The 20,541-nt window shown below is 37.5% G+C and overlaps 1 protein-coding gene across 3 annotated transcripts in view; it reads right to left on the bottom strand.

The window, feature by feature from the left end:
• The window catches only part of AP3B1 (adaptor related protein complex 3 beta 1 subunit), a 291,241-nt gene that overhangs the window by 133,137 nt on the left and 137,563 nt on the right, over positions 1-20,541 (bottom strand). For all 3 annotated transcript variants that reach the window (XM_019532203.1, XM_019532205.1, XM_019532206.1), the window contains 3 exons: positions 17,930-17,992; positions 17,138-17,270; positions 9,798-9,907 (listed from right to left, as the gene is read on the bottom strand). In XM_019532203.1, coding sequence (XP_019387748.1) covers positions 9,798-9,907; positions 17,138-17,270; positions 17,930-17,992 — 306 coding nt within the window. The remainder of the gene's footprint in view (positions 1-9,797; positions 9,908-17,137; positions 17,271-17,929; positions 17,993-20,541) is intronic.

Here is a 20,541-nt window from a genome sequence, read left to right as displayed (position 1 = left end):
ATGGATTTGTGTAAGATGGTTTGGGTAGGTATGATTCTGCCTCAGGCAGGATTAGATAACCTAAGGGCTAAGCACAGACTGTGAGAAAGCCCAAGACTGAATTGATTCAATCTTCGTAGGTTAGTGTAAGCTGCCTAGAGACTGAAACGATAGGCAAGTGAGCAGACATTCACTTTTTGATTCTGGAAATGCAGCCACATGCCTGCAGACGCCCAGGCCACAATCTGGTGGGGGAGGTGGGCGGGGGGAAGGCACTAGAGCACACCTCCCTGCTCTGCTAGATCAGACAGGTTGAGCCAAGGCTAGTCTGCCCACCTTGTAGGGGGGCGGGAGGGGGAGGGCTTGCGGGGGAGATGCAGAGCATCCTGGGGGACTGTGAGTTAACTTGAATCTGGAGGGGATCTGGGCCAGAAGTTCAATAAACTGATTTAATGTAAATCAGTTAAATCTGATAGTACATCCATCCAGTTTTATCTTAAACTAGTTTCAACCATTTGGAAAGCAGGTTTATGTGCATTGAACTTCTATTGTGTTACAGATTTGAACTGGTTTCCAATCACTTATACTGATTTATGCAGAATTTCTGTTCCTAGGAGGTCCCTTCCAGCCCTACTTCTCTGTGGTCCTATGGCATTCAACCTTCTCCCCCACCACACAGTTATTAATGCTTCCTAATCTCTCTATAAGTGATTTACAGTACAATCCTTTTCCAAGTTTTAAACTCTTCAGTGCTAAGTACATACACCCTACTCTCTACTTAAGCTGCTAATTCCTTATACTGTCTTCACCCCACAGACAAATGTTCCCTCCTGCCTCCAGAATGAAAACCAGCTAGGAGATCCATCTCACATGCAAGTGGTATACTTTAAAAGGTCTGGTAAAAGTCCATGAAGGATGATAGGAGCAAAGTGCCTCCCATACATAGAAGAACTGTCTTACTGATGTTACAGGAAGCAAAATAATGGAAAAGAATGGAGTTTCCAACATACATACTTGTAGACAAATTCACTCCTTCCACTTTGAATTATAACAGTGCTGTCCAACTGGTGGCCTGCAGCTCACAATGGGAAGCTCCTACATCGCTGCCACTTCCCCCACTACTTCAGCTGCAATAACAACTGGGGTCTCCAGGCTCCATCACCCACCACCAGCATCCATTTCCTGCCCCTGCCCCACTGGATGGTGCAGTATGGTACAGTGCAGTACAACCCACTGTGCAGCAAGGAGTCCATGGCCAAAGCTGGGGTGTCTGCGCACACAATGCTTCCAGGACTAGGGAGGAGAGGGGCAGTCAAAGGTGGGGGTAGGGTGGGGACATGGCTGCTTGGTGTGACTTTTGCAGTGTGGCCTCTGGCACTTGGAAGCTGGATAGCTCTGAATTACAATATATTCCATTTAAGTACACAACTTCAGGACTGAAAAAGGCTATGCACTTAATCAGAGCATGCACATCTCCAAAATTCATATACACATTAACTACTGAACAGCTTGTACTAAGCTCTTCACAAGTCAAGACTCAGTACCATGTTTCCCAGAGTACCTTATCCCTAAGAACTACCTTGAAATTGAAAGACCCAGATCAGTTCAAGGCTACTTTAAGAGACTTAAAATTGGTGAAACTGACAGAAGTAAATCAAATCTGCAGTTGAAAATACAAAGTAGAGTGGGTCTAAAGAGCACTTATACATTTAAATGGTTTGTATGTTTACCCAATATGCAGAAAACATGTTTGCTACAAGTAAGAAATAGAAGATATTGGGACCAGCATAATATTATGCAGGTAACGCAGTTACCTCCCTTGTCATTCCATGAATGCATGGCAAAATGTGTGATTTAGGGATTGGGGATCAAATCCCCGTTGTGCACTTACTATCTACTGGTGCAGGGCAGCATAGGAACATGATCCCAGGCTCCCCCTGTACCAGTACGTTGAAAGCTGGGCTCCTGCAGCCCAGCATGAACAGTGCAGTCCTAGGGCTGGGACCAACAATTAGCTGACTCCAGTGCAGTCCTAGGGTTGGATGAGCTGTCAGTCTAGCCCTGCCATCAGTTCAATTTGAGGTGCAATGGAAACCAACCACAAAAATATTACACATTTTCTGGAATACAGAAAATATATATTTTCCCATTTTTTCACCCCATTAATTGCTTGAACATGTGGATGAGTTACTATTTAAAATGAGATTAACAGCTTAATTGTGTCTTAAATATAACGCCTACTGGGGTTCTTAGAAGTCCCTACTTTACCTATGAATTGTGTGTATGGACACAGTCTTTGTGGGCCTCTCTTTTTTACCTTGTACTGTTATCACTGTAGTGTTTCCCTGTGGCCTTTCCCCCCCTGCTTTCTTCCCCCTCTCTTCCCTGTTTTACTTCTTGGTTTTTCTAATTTCTACCTATTTATATTTTCACTGACATCCTGTCATACTTTCTGCATTCCTCGTTCGTGTTTTCCTGATCTACTAATTCCTTTTTCACTGACAGCTTCCTTCTACTTTATATTCTATCACTGCTGTCTCCTTTTGGCCTTTTTTACCTCTGCCTGCTTTCTCCTCCCTTACCTGTTTTACCTTTTGTCTTTCTAATTTCTACCTATTTACTTTTTCACTGACATCCTGTTACACTTCTAGCTTCTCTCATTTTTTGGAGTCTCAGACCAGCAGGGACTCCCTATGCCTGAAGAAGGGTGACTGTGCCCAAACGCTTGCCTAAAACTTTTTGCCAGCTATTCAGTTGGTCTAATAAAAGATATCACTCGAAGAACCTTGCCTGGACACACTCAGGAAATTAAACCTCTTCATGGACACTTATTCAGAATCAAAATAGCCATTATTCTATTTAATTTAAACCACTTATAAAGCAAATTAAATTGAACCAATGCCACTCTAATCCTGAATGAGGGTGTCCACACAGGGTTTAACCAATTCACATTAAAAGTTAAGTCAGATTCATTTTCTTAGGTGTTCCACTTTGATTATTAGGTCTTCTAAGTAGAGATATCCTTATGAATTCAAACAGTGGCTAGCACAATAAAGGTAGATCCCTATGGAACTACTGCAATATCAACCCCAACTAGAAGAGGGAAAAACTACAAAAAGTATAGAAGTACTACAGTGGTATTCTAGAAGAGAATCAAAGTTTACGATACTCATGTGAAAAGTACACAACTATTTGTACAGTTTTAAGAAGAATGACAGGAAGCATGCATTTGTCAAGGAAAGTATTTTTTAAAAAGGTAATGTTCTCTCAGTACTTTGGAATAACAAAAAAACTCATAATTTATGGAGAAGTACTGATCCCATCAAGACCTATCACTGTCCTGCAGCACACTTCCAACTACAGGATGATATATAACACTATCTTGACAAGTGATTTTTACTTATGAAGTGCTATGAGGTATGGTAACAACCTTTGTGTTAAAAGGGAAGACCCAGCTAACACACAAAATAGTTCTCTATCCCATAATTCACGGAATATTAAATTGTAAAGAAGTGATACTTCAATGTCTAATTCAAGTTTAACATGGCTCAGAGCAAACACTACCTTTTATAATAAACTGGGAGTGTAAGAGTCTGATTTTCTCTTGTTTAATATTGTCAAATACTAATCACAACCATTATTCACTTGTATTTTTTGAAACATGTGGAGGAAGTGCTTGGCATATATATGGTATTCAAACTGTACTAAATGCTATTTACACAGCCAAGCATTCAACAAAAACATACAGAGAGAGAGACATGGGTCCTGACCTGAGGAGCTTACAATCCAAATTTAGAGATTGCAAGTTTTAACAAACAGAATAGGGCCAAAAGAAAAGAATGATTTTCAAGAACAACCTATGATGAGTTCTGATCATTCCAAAACGTGAATTCAATACGCAATTGCTATACAAGGCATGGACTTGCACCAAAGGGTTTTGGTTTTGTTTGTAAATGGTGAATCATAATTCTCTAGTCATTTGTTATTGAACTTCTTATCCCTGTTTTGTAATTTGTCAAGTATATTTGGTATGCTGTCCCATTACAGTCTAAATTGCTTCAGAGTAAATTTCAGATTAGATAATACCTCAGAGAAACATTCTTATAAAGGCCTTTTCTTCCTGGGTACAGGGTTCATTATGTGCCCCATCACTGAGCATGACCACTGGCCTAACAAGTGAAATTCATAAGAACATTAATACAACTGATTCTGGATCCTATGTCAAAATAGTATACTATCCAGTTTGTGGCCATAACCAACTAAAATACCCTGACAAAAAATAAACTTAACATGCAGAATAGGTAGAAGATTTATTTTCTACTGCCAAGTGTTTTCTTTTAACTTAATTCCTTTCATTTATTTTTGTCATCCTTTACATAGGGTAAAATTTAACTCCAGTACTAGCAAGGACAATATATATATATTTGCTCAGCTTGCATCCCAGCTCAATGTAGTTGAACACATTTGACTGATTTTCACTATGTCATGAAGGTTATGCAGATGCCAAATTTCTTTCAAGTCAGTAATATATTCTTCTTTCATTAATTGGAAGAATTAGTGAAAGAAGAATATGGAATATGGAATTCTTCCAATTAATGAAAGAAGAATATACCACCGACTTGGAATATAGGAATATAGGAACTGCAATATAGAATATAGGAATTGCATTTGGAAGAGACCCTTAGATTCTAGTTCTTATTATCATTTAGGCTAGAAGACAGTGGTGTCCCCATCTTCTACCAGTAACATTTGCACCACCTTTATGGAATGTGACCATTTTTAAACCCTTACCATTTCTCTTTTATAGTGGAAAAACTGAAGCAGAGTTCTTATTTTGGATCTCAACTTAACTTGAAGTAAAAATGTGAATCTCTTTGCCATAATAAGCTACATATTTAGAACACAATTGCACAGAAAAATAAAGTGAGGGAAACAAATTCATTTCCAGTTCTTACATTATGCTGTTCAGAAATCCTGGAGTTATTCATTGAGCATATTAAAAGGTCATAGGAAAAATGCATGTTTTAATGCACTATTTGAAAAATAATACATGATCAGGTCATTAAAGACTGGATCTTACTAGGTAACAATGAGGACAGTTACATTAATGCATGAAATCTCAACTTGTCATTACCTGGACCTTTGAGAGCTTAGCTGTACATTCTTTAAATTCTCTTAATATAATGTAATTGAATTTCCTTTAACTGATTAAGGAAAAGATTATCATTTGAAACTACTTGGCCACACCACAGAATAATCTATACCACAGAGAGAGCACTGAATGCGAAAAGACAGTAGGAGTCAACAGTCAGCTTTCTTCTTGATGATCCAGCATGCTTGACTCCAGCCAACAAAATTAAAATAAGAAAACTCCTACCATGAGTATAGCACAATAACTTTTCAAAAAGCATCAGCCATTTCACTTTCAAATCTAGGAAAAGTCCTAAAGAGCCTAGGAACATGTAGTCTACCATATCAGATTGAACAGATGGTACATCTAGTACAAAGGAAGTCACACAGTGCATACTCTGTCCATAATACAAATCTGTTAAAAACTTGCAGTCAGTGAAGAGCCCAGATCACTCATTAAATCTAAAGTACAAGGATCTTTTATTTCTCTCTCCAGTGAAGTGAGGAAGAGGAATCTTGTGTCTGCTAGTCAAAAGGCTAAGAAAGGAGGCAGTAGGTTAATCACAGTTATTTTATCTTCTGGAGAAAAGTTTTAGATTCCTATGCCAATCCTTGAGCAACATCAAGGTCTTATCACATGCAAGCCTTACCTTTAAGCTCAGCAATTCCCTTATTTTAGTGCAAATCAGAAGCAATGGCAATTCTTGATCACAAACAGTGATGTGATCTTTTGAAAATCTGACCCAGGCCCTAATGCCAATTTGAAAGTTAAGATGAAACTATTCTCTCCTATTCTATCCAAAGTTGATCAATGAAAGCAAAATACTTGTGGGGAGCTCCCAGCTGCACAATATCAATGATATTTCATATGCTTACCTACCAAATGTGTCTGATGTTGTTACTCCCCATGAGATTAGATTAAATCCAATCCTATTTGGATGAGCATGTTCCAATGCTACATTCCAGCTACTGTGCACTTTCTCTTGTTCTTTAATATTTGTCTAATCCAAAGAGTCACAAATATAACATATCCAATATTTCAGTTTATGAAATCACACTACTATTTAATAGTGCTTAATTAACATTTTATTACTACTCTTCAACCTGTGCATGTCTTAACCTGTTATAGACAGTTCAATGAAGACCAGAATTTAGTGTGAAGCTGTCAAAATAAAGATATTAGGATTAGGATATCAGGAAGGATTAGGACATCAGGAATAAGATAGAGAATATGGAATGTGTTAGATCATTATATATCAGTAAATCAAAAGTATAAATATAGTGAGTGGTTTAGAGAAAGGTACATTCTGTTCTCCCCACCTCATTACAGGGGAATAAGGAAACATTTAAAAGAAATTAAAAGGTAGCATATGTAATTATTAACCAACGAAAATTACTTTTTATAAAAATGCCTATGGAACTCATTACCATACAACAGGTCACAGAAATCAAGTATCCAATAACATTTAAAGGAGGATTGGTGATTCATATGAAAGGGGTAAGCTCATCTCCAACTACTTGAAATCAATAGGTTTATTTCATTTTCACCCAAAACGACTTGTATGGAATAGTCAGAAACATACTGGACCAGTATGTTTCTACGATCAGGTTAAACACCTACAACCAGGTTACTCACTACCTGGATAAGGGAGATGAGGTTGACAACATTTATTTGGACTTTAGGAAGGTGTTTGACTTGGTGTCCCATAAGACTCTCAAGGTAAAATGAGGGTAAAACAACTGAACAGTCAGATGGATGCGAAACTGGCTGTAGGGTTGGACCCAGAGAGTACTAATAGACAGATCTGTGTCGACCTGGTAGAAGGTAGGCAGCGGGGTCCCCAAGGATCAGTACTTGGACCAGTGCTTTTCAACGTCTTCTACAGTGTTCTAGCTGTGGGGGTGAAAAGCACACTGGCAAAGTTTACCAATGATGCTAAGCTGTGGGGAAGTGCGGCCACGCATCAGGGTAGGCTGACGATCCAGGCAGACTCAGACAGATTAGTTAGATGGGCAGACCAGAACCAGATGCTGTTCATCACTGAGAATTGTAAAGTGCTCCATCTGGGGAGGAAAAATCTGCAATGAACTTACACGCTTGGTTGTGCTATGCTAGCTAGCATCATATCTGAAAGGGACCTGGGGGTCATAATTGTCAAAATGAATATGAGCCACTAGTGTGATGGTACAGTTAGCAGAGCAAATGATACACTGGCATGCATCAACCGATGCATCTCAAGCAAAACTAAGGAAGTTATTCTCCTGCTCTACTCAGTATTGGTGAGGTTGCAGCTGGAGTACTGTGTCCAGTTCTGGGCGCCACACTTCAAGAAGGATGTGGAGAAGCTTGAGAGAGCCCAGAGTAGAGCCACTCGTATGATTAGAGGCCTGAAGAGCAAGCCACATGAGGAAAGGCTGACAGATATGGGACTGTTCAGCCTAGAAAAGAGAAGACTTCAGGGGGATTTGGTGGCAATTTACAGATATATCAGTGGAGAGTATCAGGGGCTAGGCAAACAACTATACAACAAGGTGTCTCAGGGGAAAACCAGGAGCAACAGTCACACCCCTAGAAGAAGGTTTCAGACTGGATACAAGGAAAAACTTCTTCATGGTTTGTGTGACCAGACTCTGGAAGAGACTCCCAGCGGGGGTGGTGCAAACACCTACTCTGGAGATGTTCAAAACGAGACTGGATGCACACCTTGCTAGGATTATTTGACAGCAGCAGTTTTTCCTGCCCAGAGCAGGGGATGCTGGACCTGATGATCTCACACAGTCCTTTCTAGCCCTAAACTTCTGTGAATTTGTGGATGGAGATGGAAATAGGTCTGATTCAATACGCTTATCACTATGTTCCTAAAATTAAGCAGATTCAGAATCAGAGATTCATCATACCCCTTAATTCGCATAATTCTTATGAACTACAGTTTGTGTTACATCTCTGCGAAAGCAAGCTATAAGAAAGGGTAAAAAGTAGAAAACCACAACTGTTCTCCTAATTTTTAGTGTTTATTTTATATATTTTCTGGCAAAATCTAAAGACTATTTTAACTTTTTCTCTTGTACTGTAAATTTTCCTCTTGGTCTTGTCTGCTGCATTTCTTCCTCAAAATAAGGATGAAAAAAGGCATCAAAACACAGGAAATAATTTTTAAAACCTCAAAAATTGACACGCACACTACCCAGAATTACTTGCATCTCAGTCTTTGAAACTTATTTACAAGTTCACTACAACTTTTAATTAAATAGCACAAGTATTGCCCCTCAGAACATAATTGCTATAAGTATATGATCATGCTTTGTTAGAACTGTATATAAGAACATATTCCCCACATTCCTCCATTTAGATGTATGCAGAATTAGATTTACTTGGAGACAAAGACCTCACATCAGGGAAAATATTATAAATCACAATAAAACTTTCCTCCACATCCTTAACTTACTCAAACTGCTTGGCTTTTTGGCTTAACTTGTAGAAAATATTATTGAAAAAAATAGAAATAATCATAAAATGATGCATGTGACAAACTTTCTACAAATGTCACTAATACCATTAGCAGTATTTTTTACTGAAGGTAAGGTTAAATAAAGAAACCTTGGCATCAAGTCTAGATTCGTACTTTATTCCTGCCGATGGTCTGCTACAATATTGTTCTCTCAATATACATGACCTTTTTCTACTTTGTGAGAAATTTCTATTCTATTCTATTTTGGTATCCTCATCCTTGAGCACCTTCCAGAAGTTCATCAAGTGATTTGATTAATGGTGTATCCTTTGTGGTTCCCTTTGCCCAACAGAAAAATGTGTGAAGATATTTCTCTTTTTCAATTATTTTATGCCTTTATATATCATTATATTTCTCTCATTAAATTATACCATATACAATCAACAGTTATTAGCCACAACAAACCTCCAAAAGTTAAAACTGACACTTGGAGGAGAAAATGCCAATCCCTCATTATGAAATAAATATATGGAAACAAAGTGACAATCTCAATTGGTAAGATGCCAAAAGATGTGTACAATAAAATTATACACGACTCAATTAATGAGAGTATAATTAGAAATCAAAATATTAGGTAATTCTCCAGAAAACATGGATGATGGTAATAGCCTGGGTAATATTGGTTTGACACTATGTAATTAGCAGTATTAGGTTTCTTTTACTGTACTTATTTTCTCTCCAAGTTCTGTATGTAAAGCAGTTCAACATAAATACATTTTCCTGTACAAAAAATCCAACTTCACAGGCACTGAATATTTGATCATTTATTATTTTGAAGTTTGATCGTCTGGTTTTAGAATCTCCATATGAATTATATAAAAGTGATATTAGCACAGAAACAAGTAGACAAGCACACACACACTTGTGTGTATATAAATGTCTTCTAATAACCGTCCAAAAGAGCTGTTATGTCACTTTCCTTTCCATTCTACTATTCCCTTGCAAAAAGCCTCCCCATATCATGATCAACTCATTCTAAAATATTTTCAATATTTAAAAATAACTTATTTCAAAATACCTTCCAACTTTTAAGAAACAGATTGAGAGTATTTCATAGCTTCTAATACCTCTTTCCCAAATTATTTCTAATATCTCTTTCTTAAGTCTTGGCAGACCACAGTAATATTACAATTCTAATCTATTATCAAAGATAATATTGAAAGATGCACAAATACTTACAGTAATACCATCCAAGAGTTTAGCCATATGTTTGATAATTTCACTATGGTGTGCTGGTTGTGTTTGTAGAAGCTTCTTGATAACAACAACACTTTCAGCAACCACTATTTCTGATAAAGACAAAACCAAGTTATGCTTTTCAAAGGAATGTATGTATACAAAAATTATCATCATATACAAACTGTAAGCAATAGCTTTTAAAAATTTTAAATGATTTAATACATTTTCCAAATATACTCTGTGGAACAACATAAAAGGGTAGATTGTTTTATAAATCTAAAGACAATCTGCTTTTGGGAGAAGGTTTGAGACAAAAAGAAGCGGGAGGATTTAGGAAAAGATGACACAAGCAGCTAATAAATATACCTCTTTATAATACTTTTAAATTCAGTTTTAATGCATCTGCACTTCATTTTTAATTTTTTGTGGGAAAAACATCTATTCTGCATTATTAAATTGCAATATGTACATTCATAAATACTGCACAAAGGTTGGCACAAAATGTATATATATAAATAAATAAATATATAAATAAATATAGTTTAATGGACTTCCAAAAATGTATAGGTTGCTCAGAAAATTGCTAGCTAATTCTACAAATAAAAGAATAGCTAAACATTTCCTCTGCACTGTTTCACCCTCTAAAGATCCTTTCCCAGGTCTGTAGCATGATCTGTAGCACATTCAAATGAGGTTCCTAAATAGGCAAGCTGTTCAAAGATTTATGTCCAAGTCATGCATTGGAGTGCTTAACTACTGTAACAAGTAACATTCGCAGCCTGATCAACTTGTATGAAATGTACAATTTTTGAAGCTGAAAAAAACCCACTGGTGCAGAGGTGGGCTTCTATGCAAGAGTAAATTCATGCTGTAGGGAAAGATGAAGTAAAGTCAAACATGGCCAAGGCTGAACCCAAAGCAAAAAAAAAAAAGACTAATACAACAGAAGTTCAATTTAATTATATTTTTCATCTCAACAAAAAACAAAACAAAAAGCATTTCCCCTCACCCTCCAGACACTAACAACCATGAACATTGTTTCAAACAGATGAATAAAGCATCCTTGCATTTGAATGGTTAATCTGAAACACGGACCTTCTACTTAATGAATTAAGTTATCAAAAAGAACAGAACAGATTTCTGAAACAGGAGTATTAGGGTATGGAGTATAGTGCAAGTCAATTTGGAAAGTATTCTTCCCCCCTTTTATACTGCCAAAGGTTAAAAAAATAACAGGAGCAAAATAAATCATCCTGGTAATGATGATGGCAAAGTTAGGTGACCACCGCAATAAAAAAAAGCAGCAGTTGGTATGTCTGCATAGTACAAAATCTGGAGAGTGACAAAAAGCTTCCAGGTTACATCTATCCAGGGGTCTCAATATCTGCACCCCTGCCACACTTCCCTTAATCAGCTGTGGAATAAGTAAAGGTCTTCAGGCAAGATTCTTATTCACTGAAAAGTTCTAATTTTTTACCATCCTGTAACAACATAACATTGTTCTTACATTATAAAATTAAGTGTCCTAACTAATTCAGAACACCAAAAACTCAAAAGAAATAGTATTAAGAAGTAATCAATTATGCAGGATGCTTTACTTGAAAGACTGTAGTAGAATGAACAAACAAAATATTACAGTTAAATGCTCACACAAGAAAATAAAATGTGTTTAAAAGCAGGAGCCTAACAACTGAGCAAGATAATAAAACACACTTAAAAGTTACATTTCCAGGAGTTACAGAAAAGAACATGATTAAAGTTCTTCAAAGACATGTAGAAAAATATATAAATTATTGCCAAAGAAACCATTTTTCTGAAATCTGTAGGAGGAAAGAAATGCATGGACTAAGAACATATCCAAAGAGCTAAAACTGGAACTGTAAGACAGATGAATTGGCATGATTCCTATTTACATGAACCTAGATACCAATAAAAATGTCCCATTTAAAGTATTAACAAAAGTAGGAAAATTACATATTAGACTAAAACCTGAAATAATCCAAGTGAATAAAGAAGTGTACTAAGAAGCTGGTTTTCTGCATACTGAGGACTCCACAAACAAGGAAGAAATATTTCAAAAACAGTAGAATGTAGCCACAAAAACAGTTGTGTAGTTTTCATACTACATAAGTAAAATCAAGAAAGAAGGCTGAAAGAGATAACTTCGGTCAAGTCAGCAGAATTTGTGATAAACATTAATAAAATCTTAACAGGTATATCTGTGCCAAGAAACAAGTAACAAGAAAATTGATACATTTACCTACTCATCTATTAGTGAAGACTTAAATGTGACATTTTCACTGTTGTTAAAAAAAAAAAAAAAGCGGAGGAGGGGGAAGCACCTTTCACTGGTACAATGCACTCAAATGGGGGGGAGGGGAAATGGAGAATCAAAGACATGTCTGTAGAATCAGAGACATGTCTGTCCATGGTTTAATCTCAGGGTAATTCGCCTGCTCAATGTTAATGATCACCCAATCTATGCCACCTAGTGGTAAGGCACAATAATAGCAGGGAACAGTATTCAGCTACTCTGAAACAGCTGCTTGTCTGTTTGCTTCAGGACACACCAGTGTCTAAAACTTATGTAAATTGCACTGGTGTAAATATTCTTGTGTCCAGGTCCAGATTAAACAAAAAGCAAAAAGCTGAAGTTTAGATACAGACTGAGAAAAGTGTGCATAAACAATTTAAAATAATACACTACTATTCCAAATGAAAATCTGTACCAGAGGTGAAGTGAGAAAGCTTGATAGAAAGGCAATAATAAAGGAGAGCTTTAATTCCGATATAACTGACAATGACTTCTGAACAAAGAAATTCATCAAGGTGGCTTAGAAATTTAGGGAAAATATAAAGTAATCTGACCAGGAATCTCTAGATAGAGATAAAAAATAAAAATGAAAGTTAGGAACTGAAATACTACTGACAACAGAAAGACATTAGCCACCAATCATAAGATCTCAGTTCACAAAAATTTGACAAAATTTCTAAACTATGTGAAGGAACTGCTTAAAATCAAGACAGACTATTCCTAAAGATGCTAATAATTTTCCAGTGGATCAAAACCAGTTTGATCATCGATTCACTGACACAGAATTCCACCCTACTAAAACAAGGTGGGTATGTCTGAAAACAAAAATCATAATTTTTAGAGACAAGTTGAAATAATTTGTATTGCATCATTCAGAAACTCTCTCATGTTCTATCATAGTTGTTCTGTTTTTTCTTAGTTGTTGCTGTTTTGTTTTTTAAATAAACATAACTTGTACAAACTTCAGGCAACCTGAAAATGGAATCAGCAGCTAAGTCACCTAAGAAAGTAAACAGACAGAAGCACAAAGAGCAAAGAGAAAATTCCACACACAACAGCAGGGAAGGGAAGTAAGTGCTGTTGGATTTTATAGCTTCATTTTACTTTCACTTATAAAAATGCTTTCATAGAATGAAACTTGACAAAGTGCAGGATGAGCCAGGTCACTTATCAAAACTTCGGCCAACTCAGACACTTCACATGCCCCACGAAAACTCCTCAAATTCATAGAGCTCTGTTTTTCAAATGAAGGCTAATATGTACAGAGATGAGCTTAAGGATGAAGTTCTCTGTTGTCTCTCATACTAAACGCATGAGAAATCAACCGCTATGAAGAGGGTCAGAGACATGCTACTGCCACAGGAAAGATACAGAGCGAAGGACAATAAAAAACAAGCAGTTAAAACATGCTTAGCAAAAGCACTGGCAGCCTCCAAAACAACAATTTTTTGGGAGGGTCCAAATTTAGGAGTGACTGCATGAGAGACATTCTAAGCTTTCAAAAACTGAAATATGAGAAGATGTTCTCCCTTTCTATGAAATCCATAATAAGCAAGCCAATTCAATTAGTGCATCACTTAGCACATGTAGGAATTTAGTAGACAGAGTTAAATTGAAATGACCAAGGAAACTTTAGTAGAAAGTAGCCAAGGCCAGTCAAAAAAAATTCTACCCTAAAAGGAAGATGTGTGTTAAAAGAAACATATGTTAACCAGTATGTCACAACATGGGAAAGAAAACCTATCTTCTATCACCTGCCTTTACATATAAAGTATATATAAAAATGTGACACACTGCTTAAGATTTTTGAATGAAAAGACCTAAAATAGAAATGACCAATATTTTTTTCAAACCAAGGTTTCTAAAGTTAAAGCTTCTGAAAACATGAAGTTGCCTAATTTTCAGAAGTGCATAGAACTAACAAAACCCACTGAAACTGATAAGAGTAATATAGCAATCATAACTGGAATACACATATTAAAATATATATGCTGTTCTGGAAAAACAGAAATAAAAAGTAAAGGTGGTGAAGTAGTATTCCACAGTGATTATGCGATGGACTGAACAGAAATAAGAGTCATCACAGATGAAGCAGAAACTGTTCAGGTTAAAAGTCACTTTGAGAGAGAGACAGCAAAAATAGTGATACTGATGGGAGAAAAAAATGTTACTAAGAATGCTAGGTCTGAATGCTATCCTGAATGATAGTTGACAGATATTTTTTTTTATGTTATCACTGAAGAAACAAGAAGCGATGCCATTTTAGACTTGCTTTTGATAAGTAGTGAGGACATTATAACTTAGACCACAGGAAAAAAAAATCTTTGATCTAGTTATTATGAGGGTAAACCCTGATAAATTAAAGAAACTAGTTAGAGTGCACTTAAGAACAAATGAATTTAAAGAAATTCCCCCTCCATATTCAAGTCAAAGATCTGGTACCTGTCTAGAATTTGCAACATAACCAACAGGGATGCTTGCAAGGACAGGCTCCAAACCAGATTGAGGGAGGGAGAAAAACCCACCTCAATAAGGATACTTTACAAGCAGGCAAAGCCTATAAGGAATGGACAAAACTGCATATTGGAGGTCCGAAAGTGGAGAAATAAATTGCATATTGTCAAAATCTAGTTGTGGTATACCTTGCAAAGAAAACTAAAAACACACTCAAATGGTTCTTTTAGTCATTATAAATGGAAACAGAACAAACAAAACATAGGGTTGTTATGTAGTGAAACTGGAGTAGAGATTATAATCCCACAAATTATAATAATTAGGGGGTTGGACTTGATGATCTGCTGAGGACCCTTCTGACCCTACCTACCAACTATGAAATATTTTCCCAATTTTCCATGAGGATGCTAGTAATCAAACAGCAGGGCAAAGATGAGATCATTAAGAAGAACGAGAGCAACAGAATGTCTAAGTGGAAGTGGAAGCACAACTTGGAGGGTAACATACTCAAAAGCCAAGGAAAAAGTAGTTTCCATCCCATATGGCTGACAGAAATGTCACATGGAATTACTGGCATGGTAGCAGGGATTTTTGACAAACCTATCATGTCAGGGTGCCTCAGTATGACTGGAGAACAGCAAATGTAGGATCTATATTTAAGGAGAGCTGAAACTTCAATCTAGACAACCACAGGCCAGGTATAGCAAATGTAGGTTAAAGAATTCAGTGGAATTCAATAAAGCATTTGATACACTGCCACATGAGAAACTAATTATACAGGAGAAAATGGAGATTTAATACAAGAGCGATGAGGTAGGTAAGAAACTAGTTAAAATAGGGAGGATACTGAACTTCACTGAAAGACCTGCTCATCTGAGGAAGGTAGAGTGTCTTGTAGATTGGTCTTGGGAATGGTTTTATTTAATATTTTTCAGTTATGATGCCAGCACAAAAAAGGAAGCATGTGTTAATGGCACAGCAACAGGACAAAGATGGTAGGTATTGACAATGTTGAATGTGAATCAGAATATTACACAAGAGAACTGAATGACCTTAAGAACAAGACTGATACAAACAGGATAAAATTACATAGCACAGATTGCCAGGTCATGCACTTCAGAAATGAGAACAGGAATTTCAAGCTGAGGACCTGTCGGTTACAAACGACTAAGGAGGAGAAAGACCTGGGTGTACTTGTTGATCAGGGGATAATACTCAGCCAATGTGATGGGACCATAAGAGTTGAAGACTATCTTAGGACATATCAGACAGTGTACACTATACAACACCCAGACCTCAAATCTGAAACACCATCTACAATTGTTATCTATGTTGAAAAAAAGAATTCCAACTGGGACAGGTGTACAGAAGACTGTAAGGATGATCATGGGAACAGAAAGTCTGTTATATGAGAGACTATAAAAACAGCCTGGTTCATTTAGTCTAGCAAATGACCCCAGAGGAGACATGATTGGTCTCTATAAATAGAACAGTGATGTAAAACACTGAGGAGGAAGACGACCTATTTAAGCTAAAGGACAATGAAGAATGAAAACAAATGGGTGTAGACTTATCATGAGCAATTTTAGGCTGGGAACTGGGAAAAAAGTAACCATTAGAGAAGTATGGTTCTAGAATAGCCTTTCAATAGGAGTAGTTTAAACAGATCAGCAGCTTGAAAAGGGAGGGGCATGTCAGGCCATTTCTATTTAATTACCTAAAAATGAATTAAGGATTTTAAAACCTAAGTCTATTCAATATTACCTATTGTCTCTTTGGCACTAGTTTCACACAATAAACATCTCTGAAAATTTCTCTCTCATGATTGAGGTGTTTTCATGTAAATTTCATGGTAATATTAAGTGTTCATCAAAGATATTGGTAGCTAGTGCAAATGTATAATAATCATACAGGAGGAAATCAATAAGGAAATCAAAGATTGATTTATATATACAGTATTACTGGGTTCTATTTGGTGTATATCCCCCCCTCATGCTCTATAGTCATTTGTAATTCTTCCCTATTTTGTACATACATTTAATAGGAAGGTAAATTACAACAACAACAACAAAGTCAACCGAAGTTTGGATCTATCTATCCTAAAACTGTTTAAATGTTCTTTGTGATGTAGACATTTAGATGTATAAAAAATATTTCTCTTCTTTTAGCACCCTCTGCAGGCTAACAGTTTTAATGCAACTAGGCATAGTATGACAGAAACATTACACTCCTATTCCCTCTGAACAATCACAATACTTCATACTTTTAATTATTGCATTTTGAGTAATTATAGGCATCCATGTAACCACATTTGGGCACTAATGCACTGCGTGAAGAGAAAGCAGGTAGATGACAATTACAAAATAATTTCAAAGTTCTTTAAACTGCAGAAAGTATCAAGCAATGTCATTATTTTTCTAGCTCAGTCTGTTATTCCACAGCCACACCAGTTGACTTCAAACAGAAATCACGACTCAATATACTTTTTTAATCTGTTGCTACCTGTGGATCCTGCCAGGAAGAAGATTCAAGCTATCAGTCACTCAAAAAGCAAATAAAACAGTTAGCTTACCATCCCTGTTGGACAGTAAACACACTAGGCCGTTAAGGCAGGTGTCAGTCACTTCTGAGATGTTGGTTGCACATCTGCCTATAGCCTGAATTGTAGCTGCAGCGAATTGTTTATCTTGGCTTTTCACGTACGTCTGAAGAAAATAGGATTTCCATTAGTCAACACACTGTTGTCCTAACAACTGAAGATTCACCATATTATCCTTATCAAATAAACGTACTTTAGAATAAATTTAATTTACAGAGATATCTTGCATATTAGAAGTTATACCAACTGTCTTTTCTATGTTTTGCTTTATTTTTGTTTTAAGGATGCATTACTTTGTCAGCTTTGGCCAGTGGGGCCTCCACCTCCAGAAGCTGGGGTAAGGGGCAATCACCCAAAACCAGCAATTAATCAAATTGCAAGGTTGGGGGACTTAACAAGATTTCTTAAAGGTGTTTTCAGCCCATTTAACTAGGAGGATTTTATAAATCTATGAATAACCTTATAAATAAAATCCTAGACACTTTCTTAACACAGCTTTAAAATTACATTCGAGTTGGCAGGATCATTTGAAATGGTTAAATTTTGGCTTTCACATTTTTCCGATATGTGACTGGAAGTGGCATGCATCAACCTTCAGAAGAAGACACAGAAGTTTCTTCTCATATTCAAAAAGCTCAATTATCCTCTGTTTTCACATATTCTTTTTGAATGAAACAAATTATTTTCCAGGAAGAAGGGTATAATAAATGCAGCTTGCTTACAGAATACATTTTATGAAAAAGAAAACTTGAATTGTGAACAAACCTGAAATTCTCGAAGTATAGTTGATATACTGGCTTCATTTGCTAAATTTGTCAAGATTTCAAGCTGAAGGAGAGAGAAGATATTTTTACTAGATGTATATTAAAATAAGAAGAAAGTATTTACAGAAATCAAACATGCATCATATTTTGTTTAAAAGAGAATACAATAAAAGCACCGTTTATAACTTTAACTCTTTAAAAGAAATATTCTCCAAAAAATAAGAAATATATTGTCGAAGCAGCACACTGTGGCTCAGCCATGTATTTTGCCATGAGCTGTGGCTATACACGGTGATACTGCATGTCAAATGGCCTTTGGTGATATGTGTTAAAGCATGACTACACCTTTGGTGATATGTGTTAAAGCTGGCACACCTTTTGTGACTCCGGCTCCACAGTGCTGTGCATGGGGGGACACTTCAGGGGTGATAGATGGCGCATAGTAGCAATATGCCATTGATCCCCATGCTGAAGCTAACCTCTTCATAGGCCAGATCTGGCCAACAGGCAACCCAAGTCTACAATTAAAGTTTCTGCAGCATAGCAAAACTGGTAAGTGCAAAGAACTACCCACTGCACCACCAACTGACCTACTGATGAGAGCAGAGACCTTAAAAGTTAGGCAATTATACCAGCAAAAAAATCATTTTACCAGTAGAGCTTAATTCTACTTCTGGTTTAAGCTCCACTGGCAAAAGAAAGCTTGTCAACATTAGCTACATTTCCACTGAAGAGGGTTAATAACGGTTAACATCTTCATAGTACTTGACAATAATTTAATCACCAATACTAAGAAGCAAATGATAACACTGTGAAGAAGATGTCAGGGTACACCTACTCACAAGTGCAGGGACATAAATGAGAAATTGGTTGTTTGTTATGAACTACTGGGCATACTATTTATTAACAGTGCCTATAATAAAAGGGCAATAACCAGCAACATTTGCCCACTTAAGTCTCCCATTGTTTTGCGGCCTTGTTTAAATTACATATGTATTACAACAGAGATGTTATAGTCCTACAGTGTTTGCATTAATCTTAAATCACCCACAAAAATTATTCCCAGCCAGTCTTTTCCTTCCTCATTTTTCACCTTTTTCCTGGGGCATGTTGCCATAGGTAATCACCCAACTCCTCCATATTTCCCAGCTTGCTTAGTAGCTTGGGCTAGAAAAAAAGTGAAATGTGTACAAACATGCACCTTTTTCCCTGCATTTTAAAATTACTGTTTCAAGAAAGTTTCATAGTTTCTAGGGTTGGAAGGGACCTGAGCAGATCATCTAGTCTGACCCCCTGCCATGGCAGGAAAGACTACTGGGGTCAAATGACCCCAGCAAGAAGTTCATCCAACCTCCTCTTAAACACCCCCAGGGTAGGAGCCTGCACCACTTCTCTTGGAAGTTGGTTCCAGACCCTAGCCTAAAGAGGAAACTTGCAATGGAATTTCTTCTCTAGAAACTCCCCCCTCCCCAAATTCCACAACCATTCAACCACTTAACACATGGTAGAAGTGTGCTGAGTTATTGGGAGGAAAAAGGTAAGATGCCCTTCTCCCTGCCAGAGCAAAACTACTGCTGATGACAAAGTTGGACAAAGCTTGTTAAGAACAGTAGCTAAAATCTCTCATTCCCAATTTGCATTGTGTCTTTTACCAGAATCTCTAACCAGCTCCTCTGGTTACACTGTAAATTGTACCTTCTGCCACTATATTAAATGCAGTTTCCTCTGAAAAAAAGTGAAATACACCAATGAATCAGTGACTGAGCACACCAGGGAGAGGAAGTGGGGGAGAGAGGAGAAGAAGGGAAGGGAAAATCACTTAGACCTCATGCATGAAAATGGAGAGTTCAGTTTTTTGCCCTCTGCTTCTTTGACTTTAGCGCTGCGTAAAGGATTTATTTACACAAGACAGTAGCTCTAGACTTTAGGAGGGCCAACTTCAACAAGTTAAGGAGACTAGTGGGTGAGACACTGGGGTCCTTGGGGGCAGGGGAACTCAGTGTCCAGGACGAGTGGTCGTTCCTTAAGGAAATGATACTCAGGGCCCAAGGGGAGGCCATCCCAACAAGAAGCAAGGGGGGCAAGAGTGCCTGAAGCCCCCCTGGCTCACCAAGGGCGTCTGGGAATGCCTGCTTGTCAAAAAGGTGGCGTACACCCAGTGGAAGGGGGGGTGCTATCTCCAAAGAGGAGCATACCTCCTTTGCTCGGGCCTGCAGGGGGGCTGTCAGGAAAGCTAAGGCAGACATAGAGCTAGGACTAGCATCCAAGATCAAGGATAATAAAAAGTCCTTTTTCAAATACATAGGGAGGATGAAGAAGGCACCGCGTAATGTGGGGCCCCTGCAAAGTACGCTGGGCAATCTGGTGGTTGCGCCAGAGGAGAAAGTGGAACTCTTTAACCAATTCTTCACGTCCGTTTTCTTGTGCAGGGACTGGGACTTCCCCACTGTGATGCCAGAAGGACTTGAGGGGAACGCCTCCAGACCTCAGGTTGGGGAGGACTGGGTTAGACAGCTTCTGGAGGGGCTGGATGTGTTCAAGTCAGCGGGTCCAGATGCTCTCCACACCAGGGTGTTGAGGGAGCTAGCTGGGGTTATTGCAGGGCCCTTGGCA

Source organism: Crocodylus porosus, unplaced genomic scaffold (assembly GCF_001723895.1).
Source record: "Crocodylus porosus isolate Cpor-Errol unplaced genomic scaffold, CroPor_comp1, whole genome shotgun sequence".
Taxonomy (NCBI): domain Eukaryota; kingdom Metazoa; phylum Chordata; order Crocodylia; family Crocodylidae; genus Crocodylus; species Crocodylus porosus.
The sequence above is the reverse complement of the archived record's forward strand: the minus strand, read 5'-3'. Positions and strand labels throughout refer to the sequence as shown.